The 18,238-nt window shown below is 38.4% G+C and overlaps 1 protein-coding gene across 3 annotated transcripts in view; it reads right to left on the bottom strand.

The window, feature by feature from the left end:
- The window catches only part of SUMF1 (sulfatase modifying factor 1), an 89,515-nt gene that overhangs the window by 64,011 nt on the left and 7,266 nt on the right, over positions 1–18,238 (bottom strand). For all 3 annotated transcript variants that reach the window (XM_040628532.1, XM_040628533.1, XM_008697942.2), the window contains exons 2-3: positions 6,620–6,793; positions 2,353–2,427 (exon numbers count right to left, since the gene is read on the bottom strand). In XM_040628532.1, the coding sequence (XP_040484466.1) occupies positions 2,353–2,427; positions 6,620–6,793 (249 nt within the window). The remainder of the gene's footprint in view (positions 1–2,352; positions 2,428–6,619; positions 6,794–18,238) is intronic.

Genomic DNA, 18,238 nt, shown 5'->3' with positions numbered 1-18,238 from the left:
GAAAGAAAATCCAGCTAAGATGACAGCAGCAGCAGCATAGTTTTTGGATTTCCCCAAATCTATGCATAAAACCAGAGAGAGGGGCGCCTGGGTGGCACAGGTCATGAACATTAGTAATGTTCCTAAAGTTGCCATTATATGAAAATAAACAATATTATAAAATAATTACATTGAAGGAAACAATATTACTAAATTCTAATTAGCTACTGTAGCCTGGGGAAGGTTCCAAGGACGATTTTGTGTATTTAACAGGAGACCAACAAGTGTTGCTGAGTGTTAATGACATGCTACCCCCAAAATGAGACTTCTGTCTTGACTTACAAAGGTCTTGAAAGAGATCTGAAAAGGAAATAACTTTCTCACTCCGTGATTCAGGATTATCTTATGCTTTGCCACATACTACCTTAACTCTTCTCCTGTTCACTTCAAGTCTTCTCCTGGGCCATCCCATGTCCTATGCTTGTGGAAACACTGGGTTAATAAAAGGTAGGGGCACCAGGGTGGCTCAGTCAGTTAAGCAGTTAAGCATCTGCCTTGGGCTCAGGTTGTGATCCCACGGTCCTGGATTCAAGCTCCTATTGGGCTCCCTGCTCACCGGGGAGCCTGTTTCACCCTCTCCCTCTGCCCCTCCCCCTGCTCATGCTCTCTCTCTCCCCTGAATAAATAAATAAAACTTTAAAAAAAAAAAAAAAAGGTCTGGTGCATGAGGGTATGTCAGACCTAAGAGGGAGTTGAAAAACAAAAACTTGGCGTTCTCAAATCATCAACAGATTCATTTTATTCATTCCAGCCCTTTCTAAACACGCTTAAAAGGTTTGCTTTTCCATTATGAGCACTTAAGCAAGAGACCAACACTAGGCTCCTGTGAGAGCTGCTTGTTATCCTCCTAGTTACAAGCACACACACTTCGCTAGGTACTTAGAGGGCATCCTCAGAGCCTAGCAATAATCTGCCTTTGCCTTTATGCCTACTGTGTTTGGAGGTTCTCAAGTGACAAGAGGTCCTGTATCTGAAAGAACAAATTACAAAAATAAGTACAAAGCTCTCCCTCATCTGAACTCCATATCTTAAAACAAGGACCACATCCTGAGCTGCTGGCTCATCAACACTAGGCCAATGTGACCGCAAAGCCCTTTTGGGAAAAAAAAAAAAAAAGGTGTATCAGATTACATAATAGATTTATAATAAAAACTTGTAATGAGAAAAAAAAAACTAAATTCAAACAGAGCTCGGTCATGTTTTAAAAACATTTATGTAAAATACATACAGAATAGTGGCCTGATTCTCCTATAAATGAATAGAAAGCAAGTCTGGTTTAACCTCCTCTCTCCCCCATCACCTTTGCTACATTCATATGAAAAGAAAGAAAACGGGAGCCAGGAAGGTTTCATTTTTTTGGCACTGCTGCTTGCAAGAGAGAAGAACGGTGACGCCAACACATAAAGACCAAGTTCAGGCGATTGAAAGGGAACCTGTGCAACAAAGGAAGATTAGGGTTGAATTCCAGTCTGCAATCTCTGTATCTTAATCAGTCTCCCTTGCAACGAAGGCTGACCCCATTTCCTCGCTTCTCTCACTACCTCCTGCTTCTTCTGCATTCCCTTAGCTCTTTGTTTTGTGAACCCTCAACCTCCTAACTTAACCACGATCCTTCCCCCGTTTTTCTATTTTCTGCCTCCCTATGAGACATGTGTGTAAACAAACGGTCGAACATAGAGAAATCCCAAGTTCCGCTCACCACACAGGTGCTCATGGAAGCCCAGTCCACTGTTTCCATGATTTCTGAGAAAAACACACCTAATTCACATTCCCTGGACCCTCTCTGTGAAAGCAAGTACACCCTGAGTGGTAAGGCCAGTTCTCTGGCTCAATTTCCTATGAATATCCAGAGCAAAAGTTCCCTTTCATGAATACTTCTCTGATCGTAGGAATTCATGAACGTTTAAATAGGAAGCTCTCTCTCCACACTAGCACCTGATGAGATCAAGACTTTACATACAGAAGTTAAAAAAATATTCACATTTAACCCTCTATTCTAGATAGGACTACAAGTAAAGAACCCAGAAATGTCCAGAGCCCAGCTAAGCCCTCCTCAGCAACACACTGTGTCACTCGGGTGCACAAGACAGAAACTCGAGGCAGACCTGACACTTCAGCTACCATCGTGGACTTGTGTCATTTTCCTCACGACATGGGGCCCTGGCCCACGGGCCTGCTCTTGTGGGCAAATCTAGAGCAGGAATGGTGAAGCGCTGGGGGGCTAAGGAGGGCGGCACTGCACTTTGGAGTTTCACCCAAGCCCTTTCCAACGAGCAGGAGAGAAATATGAGAGCCTGTTGAGACGTTACTTACTGCCTGCTGGATATCAGTCTTCACTTGCTCACTCAACATGCCTTCAAAGACAAAGGAGTCACCAAACTTCTCGGCCTAAAAGGAAAGAAGGAAATAAAAATCCAGAAAGGTTGTAGCAACATGTTTCACATGTACTGTTTTCTTTGCACACCGTAAAAGTGATTCTTCTTGTCCAAATGAATTTAGTTTTTTCTTATGACTTCCAGAGGATTCAGAAATGACTTAAAAGCATCTGGCTTCCTATTAAAACAGGTTAATATCAATCACTTACAGAGATCCTTGTCTTTTCAGGCTCAATTAGCTGATAAGAATGCAGACTGGAAGAGATTAGCTTTGGGAATGTGATTGCTCCTGTTGATGGAAACACATCTCCCCAAGTATTCCAAATGACTTGGAAAATAATAGTATTCTTTACATGTCAGATTACATAATCAACCTTTGTCCTTTGTTCTGCTCTTGCAATCTAGCTAAAAGAATTAAATGACATTGTTTGCTGATATTCTGATGGATGCTAGTTCCCCTAAGGGGTCAACTGTGTTTATCAATCTCAAGTGGCCAATTGAAGCATCAGATGGAAATCTGTATTTTGATTATTTTCATTTAACTTTACTGTCCGGGGTACTCATCTACCTTATTTTATTTGTTGCATGTGACCTCATACTGCCCCCTCGGTCTCCATGATTCTACTCTTCCAGTTTCCCTCCTCTGACTCTTCTTACTCATCTCCTGAAATACATGGGCTCTTCTTCTAGCCCCTAGAACACTGTTGCTCCCTAGTGTTCTGCCCTGGCTCTTCTTTCTCTTTCCCAGCGGCTCTCAAGCTCCCGTGCAATGATTACCTGGCCAGCTTATCAAAATGACACATTACTGCTTCTCAACCCCAGAGGTTCTGATTATGGAGGTCCACAGTGAGGCCACGTGTGAACAGCTCAGATGGTGATTGTAATACAGGTGGTCCAAGAGATCACACTTTGAGATACACTGACCTACTGCTAGACGACCTCCTTCAATCTCATTGCTTTCGTGACCAGCAGCATGCACTTCAAACGACTCTCACATCTCCACCTCCAGGCCAGTCCTGTCCTCACTAGATGATATTAACTGCCTACTGGATCCCTGTAATTCAGGCCTTACAAACACCTCAAACTCCTTTCTCTGATTAGCTTGTCATCTTTTCTTCACCCCTGTTCTTTCTCTTTCCCTTGTGGGAAAGTGCCTAAGCACCTAAACCATCCCTTCATCCAATGAATAAGTTTCAAACATGTTCTGTTTGGGCGCCCACCCTTGTTCTGTGCCTGAGTATGAACTAAATGACAGAAATACAAGGTCAATATTATTTTTTTAATAATATTTTTTATTATATTATATTAGTCACCATACAGTACACCCCTAGTTTTTGATGTAGTGTTTCATGATTCATTACTTGCATATAACACCCAGTGCACCATGCAATACATGCCCTCCTTACTATTCACCACCAGCCTATCCCATTCCCCCACCCTCCTCCCCTCTGACGCCCTCAGTGTGTTTCCCAGAGTCCATAGTCTCTCATGGTTCATTTCCCCCTTCTGTTTACCTCCCCCCAAAGTCAATATTAAATAAGCACAGTCCCTGTCTTAATAGCACTTACATGTGGGGGCACAGACAAAACTCAAGTCAAAGAAAGGATGGAAGAAAATAATTACAACTTTACTTGACCTTGTAAGGTAAAGAGTATCAAGAAAAGCCTCTTTTTTTTATAATAATATTTTTTTATTATATTATGTTAGTCACCATACAGTACATCCCTGGTTTTTTATGTAAAGTTCAATGATTCATTAGTTGTGTATAACACCCAGTGCACCATGCAATACGTGCCTCTTTTTTTTTTTTTTTTAAGATTTTATTTATTTATTTATTTGACAGAGAGACAGCCAGTGAGAGAGGGAACACGAGCAGGGGGAGTGGGACAGGAAGAAGCAGGCTCCCAGCGGAGGAGCCCGATGTGGGGCTCGATCCCGGAACACCGGGATCACGCCCTGAGCCGAAGGCAAACGCTCAACGACTGTGCTACCCAGGCTCCCTAATACATGCCTCTTTTTAATAGAGTGGGGAGAGGAGGTCTTGAGGAGGGGCCATTGAGCTGAGATGAGTCAGAATGAGAAGGAACCAGCCATAGTAAAAGGAAGATGGGCAAGGGGAGAAGGAAATTCCAGGTGGGGAAAAAAGTATGAGCCGAGACCTCGAGCTGGAAAAGAATGCTGAGTTTTCAAGGAATAGAAACAAGACCTGCTGGGCTTGAACATGGTTAGTGGAATGTGATATAAAATGAAGCTGGAGGGACAGAAAAAAACTGTAAAGTATCATAAAAATATGAAACATTTTATCCAAAGTAGGAGTACTTAACACTTTTTATGCCCTGGACCCTCCTGGCAGTAGCTGAAGCTTAGGGGCCTCCTTCTCAGAATAAGATGTTTAAATACATAAAACAAAATCATATGATTATGAAGAAAAATAGTTATCTCAAAATACAAATAAAGTAAATTTGTGATATAGTAATATATACATGCTCTTTATTAATATATTAAATAAGATCTAGTGGAAGGTCTCACAATTATCAGCATTTCTAAAGGAAGGATGAACACAAACAATATTTTAAGATATCCACAATAATAATAATGTGACAAAAAATGTTTGTGATTGCTACCAGTGACAAAGTTATGGGTACTGCTACTATTACTAGGGTTTGTTGTCTGCCTCATAATTGAAGAAAATGTTAAACTTCAGTGAAAGGGTAGTAAAAAGCCAGAAGTCATTTTTCCCCATCCACATTCCTGAATGCCCTAAATTCTGTTGATTCTATCTTTTTATGGAGAACCCTAGTCTAAGGGGAGCTTGTTTCCTCACAAGTCTTCTGACTCATGTAGACTATTGAGGAAACTGATCTGTGAGGATCCTTATGAAAGAAAAAGAAGAGGGACTTCTGCTTACTATAAACAGGTACAAAAGAGAAAACCGCTTTGTGTATTTTAGGAAATTCCAAAGAAATGTGATGTTGCAAAACCAAATTTGAACATTTTTTTGCTTTCAGCATTTACTCTCAAATCACTTTTTTATTGAAAAGAAAAAAATGTTGTTTTGGGCCTGTGTGGGGGGGAATAAAACAAGGATTCCACAAACTGAAGGCAAGGGTAAAGTCCTTTGGTGAGAAAAAATGGGAAGCCTACAAAACAAGTATATTTTAGTCACTTAGAGAAAGTGTCTAAAACTAAAAAGCCTCCTTCTTCTTATTCCCTTTTATTTATTTTTTTTAAAAAGATTTTATTTATTTATTAGACAGAGATAGAGACAGCCAGCGAGAGAGGGAACACAAGCAGGGGGAGTGGGAGAGGAAGAAGCAGGCTCACAGCGGAGGAGCCTGACGTGGGGCTCAATCCCATAACGCCGGGATCACACCCTGAGCCGAAGGCAGACGCTTAACCGCTGTGCCACCCAGGCGCCCCCTTCTTATTCCCTTTTAGAAGATACATCCACTTGCAGAACCTTGCTCTGGGATTCGGCGACCAGAGAATAACTTGGAATTGCTACAGGAGAGCTTATGAGTTGTCAGGCATTGAAATAAAACCACAGGGGTGCCTGCGTAGCTCAGTCAGTTGGGTATCTGACTCTTGATTTCAGCTCAGGTCATGATCTCAGTGTTGTGAGATCAAGTCCCATGTCGGGCTCTATACTGGGCGTGGACCCTGCTTAAGATTCTCTCTCTCCCTCTCCCTCTGAGCCCTACCCCATCACACGTTCTCTCTCTCTCTAAAACAAAAGAAAAAAAAAAAGAAGTAAAACCACAAAACTGAGAAACCGTACTTCTCCATCTATTGCTTAATGAAATACGTAATGCTTCTTGAACAACCAAACTGCAATTTTTTGAGAGGGAAAGTGGCCTACTTTAGATTCTATCTTCTATCTCAAACCTGAGAAGGCAGTGGCACTCTCTGGTCTATTAAAGCATTGATACAATATAGCATAATGGTTAAGAACAGAGGCCCTGGCATCTCACTGGTCAGGCTTGAATCCCAGCTCCGCCACTAACTAACTGTGCAACTCAGGGCAAACCACTTTTCCAATCCTCAGTTCACTACCTGAAACATAACCGGCCTCATGGGATTGCTATGAGAACTGGATTAGATGAAATATACACAAGCTGCTGAGCATAGTACTGGGCACATAATAAAAAATGGTTAATCAACATTAGAAAAGAACAAGTTCTTCCTTCCCATCCCAACCCTATTACCTCTGTCAAGTAGCCAGTTGAGTTCACAAACTTCTCAAATTCGGCATTACTAACTTCATAGGCATCCATGTAAAAGGCATCAATGGCAACTCTCCTGGCAGGTGCTTCTCCATCTTGCTTTATCTGAGGATCATCTGTGCCCATGGTAAACACTCCAGCGGGGATGAGGACCATCTGCAGTGAAAGGGGAGACGGGGAGTCATGCCATCACAGCCAAAGTAGACCCATATAAAGTGCAGACTGCCTAGCACACAGTAAGCAGCCAACAGTTACACCACAGAAATCACTGCACAATCAGTAAAATAACTCCATGCTCCTATGAAAGTGAAGGACTAGTCTCAAAGACAAGTGAAAATTCTTGCTATGCCTGGCTGGCTCAGTTGGAAGAGCATGTTACTCTTGATCTACAGGTCATGAGTCCAAGCCCTACATTGTGTGTAGAGATAAATAAATAAATATTAAAGAAAAAGAAAAGAAATGAGGGGCACTTAGGTGGCTCAGTCTGTTAAGCATCTGCCTTTGGCGCAGGTCATGATCCCAGCATCCTGGGATCAAGCCCCATATTGGGCTCCCTGCTCAGTGTGGAGCCTGCTTCACCCTCTTCCTCCCGCTTGTGTTCTCTCTCTCTCTCTTGCTTTTGCTCTTGTTCTCTGCCAAATAAATAAAATAAAATCTTTAAGAAAAAAAGAAAAGAAATGAAAATTCTCTAGGCAAGTAGTTCTTTAGTCAAAACTCTACTTGATAGATAGATGCCATGGAAACAGGTCTGGAGCAATAGTCACCAAGCTGCGAGAGTGCAAAGGCAGGGAGATATTCCACTTCTTTATACATTTGAGTATGTTTTTCCTTTAATATGATCTCATTTCTTTTGAATTATTTTTAAAATCAAATGCAAAAATGCCATATATCATATTCTTAAAAACCACTGAGTGAATGTGGGTCTCCAAAATAGAAAAGACTTAAATCACAGAAATGGAATATCTAAAAAGTTTAATAAGGGAACATGTCTTGTCCTTATTACGTCCTTGTCCTTAATTGATTCCTTATTAAAACTCTGATTGCAAATACTTCGCTCCTATATACTGTCTCACATAAACTCTAAATTCCAAGAGGCTACTGGACTGCCGTGTTCACATCTGTATTTCCAGCACAAAACATAGTGCCTAAGGATTGCACCAAAAATATTCAGTTAAGAAATGCAAGCCTATGCTCGACATCATGAATCATTAGGGAAATGTAAGTAAAAACTAAAAAGAGCTTCTACTTCATGCCCACTAGCATGGCTATAACCCAAAAAGATTGACAATAACAAATATTGACAAGGATGTGGAAATTGGAACCTTCATACATTGCCAGTAGGAATGTAAAATGATGCAGCTGCTTTAGAAAACAGTCTCTTGGTTCTTCAAAAATCTAAATAAAGAGTCACCATGTGACACAATTTCACTTCTAGATATATATCCAAGATAAATGAAAACAAATATCCATGAAAAAAACTTCTTCACAAACATTCATAGCAACATCATTCAGAATAGTCAAAAAAGGGAAAACTCAAAAGTCCATCAAGTGACAGATACACAAAAAATGGTATATCCATGAAATGGAATATTATTCAGCCATGAAAAGGAATGAAGTACCGATATATATTACACTATGGATGAACCTTGGAAACATTATGCTAAGTGAAATAATCTAATCACAAAAGGCCACATATTATATGATCCCATTCATATGAAATGCCCAAAACAGACAAATCCAAGGAGACATAAAGTAGATTAGTGGTTGCCAGGAGTGGGAGGGAAAAAGAAATGGGGAATGACTGCTAATGGATATGGGGTTTCTTTTTGGGGGTGATGGAATGTTCTGGAATTACTGATGATGGTCATGAAACCTTGTGAATGAACTGGGAAACACTGAACTGTCCGATTTATAAGGGTGAATTTTATGGTATGTCATTCTATCTTAATTTTTTTAAAAAAGAACACAATCATACCATCTGTCAGAAATATATTCTGCAGACACAGGATCTTACTTTCTGATCAGCTGAGTGAAAAATCAATTCATTGATCTTACAGCAGCATAAGAATTGTGAAGCCTCTAATCCATAAAATAAGGGTTGAAATTGAGGAAGGAAAAAAAGGAAGCCAAAGAGAGATACTAGTTGTAATAAAAAGAAAGAATATGACTTAGCAATAACAGCAGAAGACCTAGAAAAACAAGATTAAAAGAAACGGAAAGTAGCAATCAACAATCATTGATTCCTACTTTCTATTTCCATTGACTATCTTTGCTAGTGGTTGTCTTTAATTCTGTGCATGTATTTCCCAATGAAAATGGAGTTCTTTCCATCTATGAAATATGGGTAATAAATGTCTTATTATTTTTCCAATGTATTACTATTGTTCTAAGAAATCATGCTTGACTACTCCTGTCCCCTAATCCCAGCATTACAGAGGTCACTCCACCTTATTGGATATCTCCCCCTTTTCTAGTCCCAGACAACTGCAGGAGCCTCACAACCAGTCACCCTGTCTCCAGTCTCATCCTTTCACATCCCTCCTTGCTCCCCTCTAAGCCATTAATCTTCTGTTCAATCATTCATTCAGCAAATATTTAAGCACCAACTGAACTTTCTGAAATGTCAGCCTTTGGTATCCAATGCAACTTATTACAGCTCTGTTTTTAACAGAAAAAGACTGGCAATAAACTAAATGCCCATCAGTAGTGGACGGATTAAGTAAATTGTGGGCCATCCACATGACAGAAAATTAAACAGCCACAAGACAAGGAATTATATGATATTTATAAATATATAGTAAACATAGTAGATTAATCACTTATAAAGCTAGCATGAAGGTTAAAAGACAAAAGTAGTGAAAATAACTCATTACAAGAAGTAGTTAAGGGATAAGTAAGATGAAAAGATATAAAAAGAGATGTCAAAAACATGAAACATGGCAGTAGGGAGTAAAAATGTTAAGCCTTAGAATGCAATCAAACTTAAATTATCTACTTAAAAATAGGCTGTTACAGATATAAGTTGTTACATGTAAACCTCATGGTAATCACAAAGGGAAAACCTATAGTAAATATACAAAAGATAAAGGAAAAGGAATATAATCATACCACTAAAGAAAGCTATCAAACCACTAAGAAGGATAGCAAGAGAATAAAAGAGGAACAGAGAGGAATAACCAAAAATGTCAGAAAACAATGAATAAAATGGCAATAAGTACATACCTATCGATAATTACTTTAAATGTAAATGGCCTAAGTTCTCCAATCAAAAGACAAAGAGTAGCTGAACAAATTAAAAAACAAGACCCATCTATATGCAATCTACAAGACACTCACTTGAAATGTAAGGATACACAGAGACTGAAAGTGAAGGGAAGGAAAAAGATACTCCATGAAAATGGAAACCAACAGGAAGCTGGAGTAGCTATACTCATATCAGACAAAATCAACTTTAAAATAGAGATTATAATAAAACACATGGAGTACTACATAATGATAAAGGGGCCAATCCAACAAGAGGATATAACACTTGCAAAAATTTATACAGCCAACATAGGTGCACCTAAATAAACTAAATATTAACAGACCTAGAGGGAGAAACAGACAGCAACACAATAATAATTGGGGACTTCATATCCCACTTACATCAATGGATAGATCACCCAGACAGAAAATCAATAAGGAAACAGCAACCTTAAACAACATATTAGACCAGATGAACTTAAGAGACATATACAGAACATCCCATCCAAAAGCAAAAAAAATACACATTCTTCTCAAGTGTACATGGAACACTCTCCAGGATAGATCACATGTTAGGCTACAAAACAAGTCTTAATAAATTTAAGAGGACTGAAATCATATCAAGCATCTTTTCCAAGCACAAATGATATGAAACTAGAACTCAATTCCATAAAGAAAACCGGAAAATTCACAGATATGTGAAAATTAAACAACATGCTACTAACCAATCAAGAGGTCAAAGAAGATATCAAAAGACACATAAAAAAATACCATGAGACAAATAAAAATAGAAATAAACCAAAATGTATGGGGTGCAGAAAAAGAAATTCTAAGAGAAGTTCAGGGCAATAAACACCTACCTTAAGAAACTGGTTCTTTGAAAAGATAAAAATAAATCTTTAGCTAGACTTACCAAGAAAAAGAGAGGGTACTCAAATAAAATCAGAAATGAAAGAGGAGATATTAGAAGTCATGCCACTGAAACACAAAAGATCATAAGAAACCACGATGAATAATTATATGCCCAAAGAATGGACAACCCAAAAGAATGGAAAGATTTCTAGCAACATACAACCTACCAGACTGAATTGAAGAAACAGAAAATCTGAACAGACCAATTACGACTAAGGAAATTGAATGAGTAATCAAAAACTTCCCAAAAAAACAAAAGTCAAGAACCAGATGGCTTCACTGATGAATTCTACCAAACATTCAAAGAAGAATTACAACGAATTCTTCTCAAACACTTCCAAAAAACTGAAGAGGAGGGAGTGCTTCCAAACTTACTTTATGAGGCCAGCATTATCCTAACACCGAAAGCAGACAGGATACTGCAAGAATAAGAAATTATAGGCCAGTATGTCTGATGGACATAGATGCAAAAATCCTCAACAAAATATTAGCAAACTGAATTCAACAATACATTAAAGGATTATATACCATGATCAAGTGGAATTTATTCCTGGGATGAAAGGCTGGTTCAATATCCACAAATCAGTCAATGTGATACACCACATCAACAAAATGTATGACAAAAATCATATGATCACCTCAATAGATGCAAAAAAGCATTTGAAAAAATTCAACATCCATTTACGATAAAAACTCTCAATAAAGTGGATATAAACAGAATGTACCTCAACATAATAAAGGCCAAATATGACAAGTCATACTCAATGGTAAAAAGCTAAAAGCTTTTCCTTTAAGATCAGGAAGAAGACAAGGATGCCCACTCTTGACACTTTTATTCATTTTAATATTGGATGTTTTAGCCAGAGTAATTAGATGAGAAAAAGAAATAAAAGACATCCAAATTGTAAAGGAAGAAGTAAAAATGTCACCATGTGCAGATGACATACATAGAAAACACCAAAGACTACACCAAAAAACTGTTAAACTAATAAACAAATTCCAGTAACATTGCAGGATACGAAATCAATACCAAAAAAAAAGAAAACCTGTTACATTTCTATACATTAATAACCAACTATCAGACAAATTAAAACAATCTCATTCGTAATTGCATCAAAAATAATAAAGTATCTAGCAATAAATTTAACCAAGGGGGTGAAAGACCTGTATACTTATAATGACATTAAGGAAAGAAATTGAAGACAACACAAATAACTGGCAAGATAATTCATGTTCATGGAATGGAAGAATTAATATTTTTAAAGCCTTCTTACGATTCAGTGCAATTCCTATCAAAATTCCACTGGCATTTTTCACAGAAATAGAAGAAACAATCCTAAAATTTGTATGGAACCAAAAAAGACCCTGAATAGCCAAAGCAATCTTATGAAAGAACAACAAGCCCATAGGCATTATGCTCCCTGATTTCAAACAATATTACAAAGCTACAGCAATTAAAACAGTATGGCACTGGCATAAAAACAAACAGTGAAACACAATAGAGAGCCCAGAAATAAACCCATGCATACATGGTCAATAAGTTTACAACAAAAAGGCCAAGAATATCAAATGGAGAGAACAGTGTCTTCAATAAGTAGCGCTGGAAAACTGGATAGCCACACTCAAAAGAATGAAACTAAACCACTATCTTATACCATACACAAAAATAAACTCAAAATGGATTAAGGACTTGAACATAAGACCTGAAACCATATCCCATAAGCAGTAAACTCCTTAACACAGGTGCTGGTGATGATTTTTTGAACCCAACACCAAAGGTAACAAAAGCAAAAATGAGCAAGTGGGGCTATTCTGAACTAAAATGCTTCTGTACAGCAAAGGAAACGATCAACAAAATAAAAAGGCACCCTAATGAATGGTATATAATTTTTTACAAATTATATATCTGACAAAGAGTTAATATTCACAATATATAAAGAACCCATACAACTCAACAGCAAAACAAAAACAAAAAACTTCTTAACAAATGGGCAGAAGATCTGAATAGACATTTTTCCAAAGAAAACATACAAATAATCAAAAGGTACGTGAAAGGATACACAACACCATTATTATCACAGAAATGCAAATCAAAACCACACTGAGATAGCATCTCACACCTGTTAAAATGGCTATTATCAATATGCCCCACATCCATTACAATGGTTACTAACAATAAGACAAGAAGTAACAAGTTTTGGCAAGAATGTGGTTAAAAGAAAGTCCTGCGCACTGTTGGTGGAAATGTTAATTGGTGCAAGCGCAATGGAATACAGTAGGGGGGCTCCTCAAAAACTTAAAAAATATTATTTAAAGAACTACCATATAATTCAGCAATTGCACTTCTGGGTACTCACCCAAAGATAACTAAAATACAAATTCAAAAAGATGTATGTGGGGCGCCTGGGTGGCTCAGTCGTTAAGCGTCTGCCTTCGGCTCAGGGCGTGATCCCGGCGTTCTGGGATCGAGCCCCACATCGGGCTCCTCTGCTGGGAGCCTGCTTCTTCCTCTCCTACTCCCCCTGTTTGTGTTCCCTCTTTCACTGGCTGTCTGTCAAATAAATAAATAAAATCTTTAAAAAAAAAAAAAAGATGTATGCACCTCAATGTTCAATGTAGCACTATTTACAATAGCCAAGACATGGAAACCTAAGTGTCCATGGATGGATGAATGGATGAAGAAATCGTGGTATGGGAGCACCTGGGTGCTCAGTTGGTTAAGCATCTGCCTTTGGCTCAGGTCACTACCCTGGGGTCCTGGGATCAAGCCCTGGCTGGGTTGGGCTCCCTGCACAGTGAGGAGTCTGCTTCTCCCTCGCCCTCTGCCCCTCCCCCCTATTTGTGCTCTCTCCCTCTCTCTCAAATAAAATCTTAAAAAAAAAAAGATATTGTGGTATGTATACAAGTATGTGTGTATTTAAATATATGTCCTTTTATATCATATGCATCATAGATATATATCATTCAGTCATAAAAAAGACTGAAATCTTGCCATTTGCAACATGGATGGACCTTGAGGGCATTATGCTAAGTAAAATAAGTCAGAGAAACACAAACAACATATGATCTCTGTTGTATGTGGAATCTAAACAAACAAAAACCAAGCTCATAGAACAGATTGGTGGTTGCCACAGGCAGGGGTGGGGGCAGGGGAGGGGTAAAAAAAAAAAAGTAGTCAATTACACCTCAATAAAAAGAATTTTTTTAAAGATTTTATTTATTTATTAGAGAGAGAGCACAAGCAGGGGGGAGGAGGCAGGGGGAGAGGGAGAAGCAGACTCCCTGCTGAGTAGGGAGCCCAATATGGGGCTCGATCCCAGGACCCCGGGATCATGACCTGAGCTGAAGACAGACACTTAACTGACTAAGCCACCCACGTGTCCCAAGAATTTTTTTTTAATAAAAATAATTTTTTAAAAGATCGGTCAGTTCTAGAAAGGCATGGCTTTTTATTTCTCTAAAATATACTGTGTACTTTTTGTCAGTTCTATAAGGAATTAAGCGGAAACCCAAATTAACCAGTACAATATTTCAAATTTATTCTAGTGATGTTTTTAGTGCACCTTACAGATCACTGCTTGGAAAATTCAGGGCATACGGCTACTTTTGTTATTATTCTTGTCTTAGGGGGAGAATGGAAATACCTTTACCACACCATCTAAAACTTAAAATCTTTTTTAGTTATAACAAATATTTTAAAAAGCATTAAATGTATTGTTTAATAAATTGTAAGTTAAAGATCCTTATAACCATCCCTCCATGAAAATACCTTGCAGTCACTCCAAAAGCCCTTCCTATGCCCATCTTGAACACAAATCCTCCCCCCTCACCACAGAGAAAAACCACTGTCCTGACTTTTAACTTATTTTTAAGATATAATTGACATATGATATTATATTAGTTCCAGGTATACAACATGATGATTCAGTATTTGTATATATTATGAAATGGTCAACACAAGTCTAGTCAACATCCATTACCACAGTTAAACTGTTTTCTTGTGATAAGAACTTTTAAGATCTCTTTTGGCAACTTTCAAATGCATAATATAGTATTATTACCTCTAGTCACCATACTGTACTATCCTGACTTTTATATGCATTCCTTATTTTATTTGTAGTTTAATTATTTAACTATGCATCCCTAAACATTATAGTTTTTATGGTTTTTCTTTTTTTGTAAAATACGGCATTTAGGAATCCAAGTCACAAAGGTTCCCCCTTTACTTCTTTTTCCCCCTTGCATTTATTTGTTAGAGAAACTGGGTCACTTGTCGAAGATTCCCAGAGTCAAGATTTTTGTTGACTGCAACCTTATAATGTAGTTTATTTATCATTATCCCCTGTCCTCTGTACCTCCTGAAAATCGATAGCTGAATCTAGAGGCTTTATCAGATTCAGGTTTGATTTGAGGGGAGTAAGACTCCTCTGCAGGTGGTGGTGTCTTCCTCATCAAGAAGCACACAGTGTACGGGTCACTCTCTTTTCTGATGCTAGCAGCCATCAAGGTTCAATTCACCAGGGGTTGCAAAATGATATTCCAATTCTATCATATCTTCTTCATTTATTGTTGAAATCCTTCTATAAAGAGAAACTTTCCCTACTCAGTTATTTAGCTACTCAGTGATATATTCATGGGAAAGGCAAAATAAATTCTTAACTCTTTCCCCTTATTTACCAGCTTTCAAAATAAAGAGCTGGTTCCCAAGAATAATCCCAAGATGACGAAAACAAAACAAAAAATAAAAATAAAACTGGGAAAGGGGTCAGGCTGTGTGCTATCTCCATAGCGGGCAAAACATTGGATCTGCAAATAGTGTTACCAAAAACCAAAGGAAAGGTATTGATACAAGGCAGGGTCTGATGAGGCTATTCTTACTAGAGCAATGCTGTCCTTCGTAATCCCCAATCACTGTGGTTGCTAACCACTATCAGGACTGCCAGAACTGCATACGCCCTCAAGATCTCTCCAGTAAGTCATAATACGCTTGAGTTAGCAAGAAGGACTTCATGGTAGTTGCCTTCAGTACATTTCATTTGATAGAGCATCCAGAATGCACAGTAGGTAGAACTCTCAACAGAAGCAGATAAATTAGGGGAGGGAGCCTGAGTACATACCAGAAATGGCAGGGATTGGAAAATTTCTTTTATGATATAACCAATTCCATGTCTGGATTTATCTAAATTTCAAAAATCTCTTCCCAGTGTTATGCTAAAGCTTCTTCCTCGCCACACAGTTAATCAGTAAGAGATTATAAAACTAAAGTAGGTCACTTGTGACTTGTGCAAATAGATTTCACTGAACTGAGACAGAAACCAAACTGCAAAGAGTTGGAGTAAGAAGGGGGAAGTGGAAGTAGCTGGAGAAACAGGAGAGAAATCACCTGTTAATTTGAGGGAGTGACCAATCTCAGAGAATGTTTTATTTATTTATTTATTTATTTATTTATTTATTTATTTATTTATTTATATTTATTTTTTAGAGAGAGAGAGTGCAGCTGGGGAGGGACAGAGGGAGGGAGAGAGAATCTTAAGCAGGCTCCACACCCAGCACAGAGCCCAAAGCAAGGGGCTAGATCTCACAACCTTGAGATCAAGCCATGAGCCAAAAGCAAGAGTCAGAGGCTCAACCAACGGAGCTACCCAGAAGCCCCTCAGAGAATATTTTAAAAGGCAGCGGAACCCAGTGTATTTCTAGGTGAATGGGGGGGGGGGGAATTAAGCAGCCATAAGAAAGGAAAAAGAATGAAAACAAGAAAAAAGCCACTTTTAATAAATTAATATGGAGAGATCTTGCCAAGACAAAGAACTAAAGTGAACAAAGCAAGGTGTACCACAGCATGGAGTGCTATCAGTTGTGTGAAAAGGAGGTGGGGGACGAATATAGATTCACATATTTTTGTATTTGCTTATATTTGCAAATATTGTCTGGGAAGACATATAAGAAACTCATGTAGTGGTTATTTGAGAGGAAGTCTATCAGATAAGTAAAAATTTTTCACTACACACCTTTCTATAATTTTTTCTAAACCATGTAAATATACTGTCTTTCAAAAAATAAACAATAAAATAAAATGTCAATCTGATCATACCACTTTCCTACTTAAATTCTTTAGGTGTCCCCATCACCTTTCAGGGCAAAATAAAATATCTAACCATCAAAGCCTAATCTCTCACTGTCTCCCTCACTATGTGTTCCACCTACACTTTGTCTGTAAATAGTCAATATTCAAGATCACCTCCTCCAGGCCTTTACTGCCTGCATTCCCCTCCTCTGGCTGGATCATATGCCCCTCAATTGGGTTACTCTAATAAATACCTCTATCTATCCTAACAACTGACATACATGTATTTTAATGACAGGTTTTCACCTCCCCTAGATCCTAGGCTCTTTGGGAATCACAAGTAAAGTTTTAATTTCTATATCCCCAGCACCTAGCGTGGTACATAGTTCAGGGTAGATCCTCAAAAAAAACCAAAAAAACAAAAAACAAAAAACAAAAAATTCTATTGACTGAATGAGTTAGATCATGAATATGATGAGGAATTTGCCACGTGAGTTATTCATAATTGTAAAAATTCTTGTTCTAACACAGTCCCAGACACGGACAGCATGCATTGTAGTGCAACCTGTTTAAAAGACTTTGTGTAAGGACTGAACTAGGTTCACACATTATTCTGATTATCCTCCAAATGTCTGAGACGCAAGGTTCCTAAGAGCTTAGAAGTCAGAATTTTAAGCAGCTCTGCAGAGAAGCAGAAACACAGAAGGTTTCAGACAAAAGTTCCAAGTGTAATTTTTAAATGATTATTAAAATGATCTAATACAAGGTTTCATAAAGGACTTAAAGTTTAAAAAAGCTTTTCAGCAGCAGGGGCGCCTGGGTGGCACAGCGGTTAAGCGTCTGCCTTCGGCTCAGGGCGTGATCCCGGCGTTATGGGATCGAGCCCCACATCAGGCTCCTCCGCTAGGAGCCTGCTTCTTCCTCTCCCACTCCCCCTGCTTGTGTTCCCTCTCTCGCTGGCTGTCTCTATCTCTGTCGAATAAATAAATAAATTCTTTAAAAAAAAAAAAAAAGCTTTCCAGCAGCAGACAAGTAGGAAGTAGGTCCTACTCTGAGAACAGGTGTTCAGCCCTTGATGTAAAGAGAAGACACACAGGAAGCTGTGCCCGTTGTGCCTAATGAAGTTTCACAATCACCTCATTTTTCTCATCCTCTTCTCCTTCAAGGTGAGTACCAACAATGCTAATACAATCACAACTTCCACTGTGGACTCCTGGCCTAGTTTTTTCTTCTTCTTCTTCTTTCATTACCCATCAGAGAAAACCAATACTGAATAAGCGAAGTTTCTGTTCTGGAGGCTATAAATAAAAATACCCTGCATTGTTCTGAGTGGATCATAATTTCCAGTTTACACGAATGAAATGAAATTTTCTGTCCTGCAA

The sequence above is a fragment of the Ursus maritimus genome, unplaced genomic scaffold (assembly GCF_017311325.1).
Source record: "Ursus maritimus isolate PB19 unplaced genomic scaffold, ASM1731132v1 scaffold_14, whole genome shotgun sequence".
Taxonomy (NCBI): Eukaryota; Metazoa; Chordata; class Mammalia; order Carnivora; family Ursidae; genus Ursus; species Ursus maritimus.
The sequence above is the reverse complement of the archived record's forward strand: the minus strand, read 5'-3'. Positions and strand labels throughout refer to the sequence as shown.